The sequence below is a fragment of the Poecilia reticulata genome, linkage group LG4 (assembly GCF_000633615.1).
Source record: "Poecilia reticulata strain Guanapo linkage group LG4, Guppy_female_1.0+MT, whole genome shotgun sequence".
Taxonomy (NCBI): Eukaryota; Metazoa; Chordata; class Actinopteri; order Cyprinodontiformes; family Poeciliidae; genus Poecilia; species Poecilia reticulata.
The window spans coordinates 13,285,907-13,293,335 of record NC_024334.1 but is presented as its reverse complement, the minus strand read 5'-3'; the positions used below and the strand labels follow the sequence as shown (position 1 = coordinate 13,293,335).

At 39.7% G+C, this 7,429-nt stretch overlaps 1 protein-coding gene across 7 annotated transcripts in view; it reads right to left on the bottom strand.

Moving 5' to 3' along the window:
* The window catches only part of ect2 (epithelial cell transforming 2), a 51,474-nt gene that overhangs the window by 21,376 nt on the left and 22,669 nt on the right, over positions 1-7,429 (bottom strand). For all 7 annotated transcript variants that reach the window (XM_008407831.1, XM_008407826.1, XM_008407827.1 and 4 more), the window contains 8 exons: positions 5,603-5,722; positions 5,443-5,511; positions 5,189-5,299; positions 4,593-4,689; positions 4,317-4,398; positions 2,847-2,925; positions 1,681-1,800; positions 336-474 (listed from right to left, as the gene is read on the bottom strand). In XM_008407831.1, coding sequence (XP_008406053.1) covers positions 336-474; positions 1,681-1,800; positions 2,847-2,925; positions 4,317-4,398; positions 4,593-4,689; positions 5,189-5,299; positions 5,443-5,511; positions 5,603-5,722 — 817 coding nt within the window. The remainder of the gene's footprint in view (positions 1-335; positions 475-1,680; positions 1,801-2,846; positions 2,926-4,316; positions 4,399-4,592; positions 4,690-5,188; positions 5,300-5,442; positions 5,512-5,602; positions 5,723-7,429) is intronic.

Sequence of the window (7,429 nt, the reverse complement as noted above, 5' to 3'; positions counted from 1 at the left end):
TGGATGACATGTAAAAGATTAGTCTTTTTGCCCCCTAGTGCTGTATGAATGCACAAAATTTCCGTAGGTCCAATAACATGGATGGTGTCTTAAGTCATAAGTCAGTGCCTCACCAGCAATGAACCTCACCGCACGTCACTGATATATATATTATATATATATATGGGACGTAGCCATATCTCGATGACTGCGTCCCTTTTACATAGTTGCATGACAGCCTGACTATATGCGCAATGGAAACTAATGGAGTAGCCAAGCAGTCCAAAGACTAATTGTATCTTTAAAGTTGGATTAATACATGTTCACCTGAGGGGTTAATGCTTAATGTGAGTCACCTTCAGTGTCGTGCAGATCCAGCACTCTGCGAATCTGCGACAGCGGCATGAGAGCGATGTGCTTCAGCGGAGGAGGAGGCCTGGGCTGCCCCACTGGACTTTTAAAAGTATTGATCACTTTGTGACGCTTCCTGGCAATCTGCAGACACGCAGTTCCACAAATATAACAAGACAGCAATGCGAGAGAAAGAAAAACAGAGCCAATTTCAAAGTTTCAACCTGTGTGTGTTGGTGCAGCTAGGAATGTGTGAAAAGCTGCAGAGGTTAACTTTATAAATCAATGACCCTTTCATGGAGGTAAATGACGCGAGTCATTACCGTCACATTAATTACGTGGCCAGAGCGAAGACAGGAAGGACAAAAATCAAAACACATTATAGGTTGAGATGAAATCAACAGTTGCTGATGATTGAGGGGAGAAGCGAGACCACCCTCTGTGAGAGGAGCCGGTCTACATGCAGGCTGTGTGAAACAGCCGGTCAGGACGCACATGCAGAGCTCCGGCTGATTAGGTGTCTCTCACTCCTGAATCAGCACAGCCTCTCAACTCATCTTGTCCTTTCTTCTGACCTGTGTTAATTAACACACAGTTCCTGTGACTGCACTGACAGACTGGACACACACGGGCTACTAAAGGTCAAACAGCTGTTATCAAGATGTTATCCAACTGCTGTTATCTGAGCAAATAGACAACAAATCAGAACCAGGAGGAGGGACTTGGCGCTGCCAATCCCCCTGGTTACCCTCACATTGACGCCCCACCCCTTGCTTTCTGCTGCTGTACAGCAGGTTCGCCAAAGCAAAGTCTGCTCTAAATGCTAAGGCTAGTCAGTATGGACACCAATGACAAAATGTATTTCTGTAACAGTAAGTTGTTCTTCTGCCATTAGCACATTGAGCAGCAGTTTAATAAGTATGTAAAAAAAAAAAAAAAAAGGAACGAATTTATTCAGCTTATATGCAAGAAAAGCTGATTTGGGGTTTAGTTTGGGGGGGAGGGGGACCGGGCTACTTTAGCATCACGAGGTGCCAGGTGCTAACTGGCTGGTAAATATTCACATGGTTCTTTAATGTTTCCACAAAACTCAGCAGTGCAACATCCTGGCATATATTCAACTGAAACAAACTGAGAAAAAAAATCTTGTTCATCGCAATGATAAAAACATTTCATTCATTTGAATGTTTCAGCTGTCATTTTTTGTTTCCGCTCATTAATTTTGTGTCATGTTGAAAGAAACAGCTGGGAAAATCCTTCAAAACCCTTTACAGACAGATGAGAAGGACTAAAACATTGGTCAGATATGACAACATAATGATAATGAAGTTCAGATTCATGCGTCATCACCTCCAGGCAGTCGTTAAAAAGAAAGAGTGTGACGTGTTCGCCGCGGTCACACGGCTCGTCTCCCAGAGCGATGGTTTCCACTCGATGCACCAGGCTGCGATGGGACGACAGCAGGTTGGCCTGAGAACAGAACAGCAACAAAAGGAACAAGTTATGTGAGCTGTGATATACAGCTCACTGCTGCCCACTGCTAGATGCTTTAACCCTCCTGTTATGTTGAGTCAAACCGACCCGTTTTATAGTTTACAATTGTTTTTAAATAGTTGGAAGTATTTTTTCTACATGAAGCTTTTTCTATTTGTCTTAATAGGTACACTCTACATGTAAATTGAAAATAGTTCATTTTAGACATTTGCAACCTGTTGGAATTTGACCCGAAAGTCACGTTGAAGGTTAAAAAAGGTAAAAAAAATGTCTAATTCTATATGTTTCCTTGCAACTATGAACCATATTTCACCACATACACACACCACACACATACATGCACATGCGCACACACAAGCCCACTTTCTCACTATTCTCTTTGCTTCACTAGGAAACTGCGAGAAAGCAGGTGTTCATACAACTTTTGATGGGAACCTTTTCTGTTCCTGTGAGCAAACTCCACCCACACTGAGTGGACACTCAGCAGAAGTGGGGGAAAACATAAATACTCTCTGCATGACTCATTTGTCTTGATTTTAATCAGCAGGTCAATTTGACCCAGAACAGTATATGTGTCTCAAGTTAAATTATTAAGATCATCCCTTGAAAAAAGATTAAAATTGTAATATAATTCTTTTTAATGAAAGATCATTTTCAAGGATAATTGTTTTTTGTGTGTAGGATTTTTCAGTGGACATAAAAAAAATGTAAAATACATTTTTTATTTCCAAATGAGTAAATGGTCATTGATCCTTTATTTGTGAGAAATAAAAAAACATGATTGCACAAATACTGATTGAAATTGTTATAATTGGAGTTAATAATCAGATGCAAAAATGTTTTGGAGAATTTTTTTGGTTTCTGACACTGTTGCATGATTAAAGGCTCCACGGGTCAAACTGACCCAGGAACATTATTGCTGTACCTCAGAAACGAGCATAACAGGAGGGTTAACAGACAGGTAGACGGCTAAATTACTGTATGATAGAAAACATGCAGACAGCAGCAATCTGCAAACTTACAGGACATCCATCAACTTCATAGACAACATCAAAGATTTGTTTCTGGCCTTCAGTCTTCCTCTTGTCCTCATTGATGTGTCTGCACAGTTCAGAGAGGTAAAAAGGAGAACACAAGTCATCAACTAGATAAAACAAATCACTTTCTATTTTAAACAGATTTGCATTCCAATTTTTCCTTTAAACGTAAAGAAATTTGCTTTAAATTAATTTAATATCTGTCATCATCAAAAACAAATAAAATCTTGACAACGGATAGGAAATCCTCCCATTTTGCAAAGGTGCCACCATTCAGTAAAAACATCTGGAACCAGACGTCTAACTCTGAACCCTCTTTGTGGGACAATTTCCACTCATGCACATTGTTGCTTGGAAATCAGACTGCAGGTGTGAATCCAGTTATGTACCCATGTGAAATAAAGAAGCAGGGGAACTCTGCTTTCTGCACGTTTACTGAAAATGCAAAACATTTACAGTACATTTGGTTCCTGTAAACAGGATGTGTCGTCGTGGATACATTGCGACACCTTTTTAAACAGAAGAAGAACTGACAGTTTAATTTTCTACATGATAATTTAAGCTTAGGAAAAGGTTTTTATTTGTAAAACAATTACACACATTAGACTTTTGGTTAAGGTCTGCTTACAGATATGAAGCAAAAAAAAAAAAAAAAACTAAGCGAGTTTCAACTTGCAAGTAAAAATTATGATAAGATGTTTCTTCATGTCAGCTAATTGGTCAGTTTAACATTCCAATCAGGACAGATTGGATGTGGCTGTCAGGAAGACACATTACTGAGCTGCAGCTCTAAGAAAAGAAACTTTTCATATCTGCACCTCTGGAAATTACAGAGTATAATATCCCAACATGATTTTCAATAATTCAGCTTCGTCTTCTAAATGTTCTTCGCGTTTTGTACCACTTTTGGTACCAGGAATTATACATTTTCTCTCCAAAATTAAAATAACCTGATATAAGTTGATAATAGCTATAAAATATATAACAAGTAATTTTTGTTTAGTTGAAAATAAAAATATTAAATTAAAATAAATCTAGAAAACACCATGACGTTACAACTGCATCCTGCAGTCATGACATCATGCTTCTTTACAGCGTTTTATAACCACAACCTCATGGATCATTGATCTGCAGAGAAACAGATAGAATGATAAAAACAAACTTAGATATTGGCAAATGTCTTATTTAATCCTTTTCATTAGATCATTTTTTTGTTTTATTAAATAGAATTTGACCAAAACTTCACAGACATCAAATTTGTACTAGAAAACAACTCCTAGGCTCCTGGAAGATATATATTATTACCTTAAAGTTTAAGAAGTAATCTGTTAATCATCACCAGATGACTTCTAATCTTATTGGTCTAAATTATTTCAAAAATAGATGAAACAGCTGAAAAACAGCTGAAAAACGTTTAGCACACAAAAAAGTAAAAGGTCAGTCGTTTCAACTCACGTCATCACTTCCTTTAGGGATTCTATTGCTCTTTCCAGAGTTATCTTGTCTGGGTTGTCATCTGATGTGTGTTTCTTTATGTCTACAATCAGGATGAAAAGTTTGATAAGAGGTGTGCAGGAGGAGACGGAACATCACAGCGACAGAGAGCATGCTCAGAGGAAAAGACAAAGTCAGCAGAGAGAACAGGCTGATGGCAGGTGTGGAAGGAAACAAATCCAGAAATTAACGATAAGCATGGAGGTCAGAGGGAAATATTTTTTGTGTGTTTGTTACCACTGAGGAGGAGGGCCACACTTGGCAGTCTCTGAACTGGTCTGATGAGCAGCTCTGCAAGCGTCTGCCTGCCGCACTCTGGCTTGGCCTGGTTGATCTGTTGGTTCAGCAAGAGTTTTTAAATCAACCTTCAATTAGGAAGACATAGGAAAGCAGAGGAATCAAGTCATCTTTTTCCAGAAAAGATTGAACCTGATGCCTAATCCAACCAAACCACCACAGGATCAAGTTACTTTCAGGACAATAACAAATGGTATCATTATCTTGGATAACTGTTACAAGAGTAAGTTACCTTCATGAAGAAATTGAAAACTTTAAATGAATAAATGCACTGTGATGTGCAGCAACAGCCTTCTGCCGTGTTCTGTGCGTGATTCAGCCAGTCAGTCTCCTGTTTTATCTGAACCATTTTAATTACAGAGGGAAACCAGCAGAGAGCCAAGAAACCCAGATCTGAACATGAAGACTGAAAGCAGGGCGTGCTCCCTCATCTCCAGAAGCACGCAGCATTTAAAGACAAACGTCCTTAAAGCAACAAACATTTCTCATTTAGTGGACCTGAACACAACAGGACTAAACCAAGTGAACAGACTCACCTTGAGGAAAGCATGGAAACGGGCCTTCTGTTTTTCACATCGAACAATGGTCTCTTTGCTCATCTCAAAGAAGTTTACAAATGGGGGATAGGCCTTCACCAACTCTTTAGACTGAACAAAGAAAAATCATCAACAAGTATACATTAAAAAACCTCAGAGAACAGATTCATTGTGTCATAAACAATCAAATACCACTAGAAATATTTCAATATTTGGGTAAAAACATAATCTTACTGTAAAAAATCTAAACTCACGTATTTGAGAATGATGTCTCCAACACTTCTGCTTTCTGACCAGTCTGTGAGGAGCTCCTCAAGGTCATTCTGGAGAGCAAATATCAAACATTCAGAAATTCCACAATCACTCAGGAAACAACTATGCAAGCAGAAAATCTGCTTGACAATCAAAAACTACCTTTATTCTGGTGTGAACCTCATAGATTTCTGGGATGCTGCCAAAGATGGTCTTAATTTCCTCCTGGGCCAAGATGGGCCCACCGACCTGGCCCTCTTTTTCTAATGGATGCTTGAAAAGCTGCAGAGATCATCAGAGAGAAGAGCCTGTTTACAGCTGGGAGAAAGCTCCCACTCCCCTTCTTCTGTTTCACATCATTCTACTAATTTTAACATTTAAGGCAACCTGGAGAAACTCACTGACAGATCTGCCCACCAGCTCACATCTGCATGTATATTATAATGTTCACCCCACTGTTGACAAAATAGCAACATTTTCACTATATTTAGCGACCTTTCAGACAAATAAATGAGAGTTAAAAGATTGGTGAACAGCCAGGAGAATCACACAGAGTGAAAAACAAAACTTCTATTATGGGATTTTGTCTGCACTTGACTTAAAGATTAGAGGTGAAATGTTCATTCAATGGTGCATTTTTTCATAAACACAAATCACCCCTTGTTAAAATAATACATTTATTATAAATAGTACATAAAAAATGTACTTTAGTAAAGCAGAGCTCTGAGCTTTGTTAAGCCTTTTCAGGCTAATGGATTGAAAGTAGAGAGGTGTGCCGATCAATCGGCCACCGATCATAATCGGACGATTTCCGTGAAAAAGTACATGATTGGTGATCGGCGATCATTGGCTCTTGTTGCCGACACCGATCATCTGCATCTCATTTCGCAGCCTGCCTGTGCAGCTGGTCTCCTCTTTCCTTCACACTGCGCAAACGCGCAGCAACAAATCCTAAGCGATGAGGAACTATAACACACTGAGCGAATGGGGAAGTATGTATGTTGCGGCGGAAAATTGAAGCATATGGGGTGAAAGCAAGTCAAAATGCATCAACAAGACGAATCTAATATGGCATAAAAACAATGCCATGCTTCATGGAGTCTGGCTACTTCGAGGCTCACTGCAGTAAAAAAGACATATGGAGGATCAGATAGCAGGTAAAGCAGCGCACAGCTACAAACACTCACCCGGATTAGATCGATTTTTTTTTTTTAGAGATTATCTGTCTCATGTTAAGACAGCGAAAGTTTTAATACGTATGTAAAATCTATTTTTTTAGGTTAGATGCTGCAGCTTTAAGCAGAGGTTCGGTGTGAGAGTCACTACCAGGTGGAGCAGAAGCGGCACTCCGTCTGTAAAATATTACTACCTGTAGCGCGTAGCAGCGGTTCAACAGCGAGAKCAGAASCAGCRTCTTACATCGCAGCTCGAAGACTTAAATAATTTTGCGGGTTATTTGTTTAGCTTTCTGACCGTCATGCTAATCCGGGTGAGTGTTTGTAGCTGTGCGCTGCTTTACCTGCTATCTGATCCTCCATATATCTTTTTTACTGCAGTGAGACTCAATGTAGCCAAACTCCGTCAAGTATGGCATTGTTTTTATGTCATATTAGCTTCGTTGTGTTGATGCATTTTGACCTGCTTCAATTTTCCGCTGCAACACGCAAACTTCCCCATTCACTCAGTGCGTTATAGTTCCTCATCGCTTAGGATTTGTTGCTGCGCGTTTGTGCAGTGTGAAGAAAAGAGGAGACCAGCTGCACAGGCAGGCTGAGAAATGAGATGCAGGTGATCGGTGTCGGCATCAAGAGCCAATGATCGCCGATCACTAATCATGTACTTTTTCACGAAAATCGGCCCGATTATGATCGGTGACCGATTGATCGGCACACCTCTATTACATACGTGTTAAAACTTTCGCTGTCCTAATGTGAGACAGATAATCTCTGAAAAAATAATCAACCTCCTCTGCCTCCTCCCTGTTCTGCA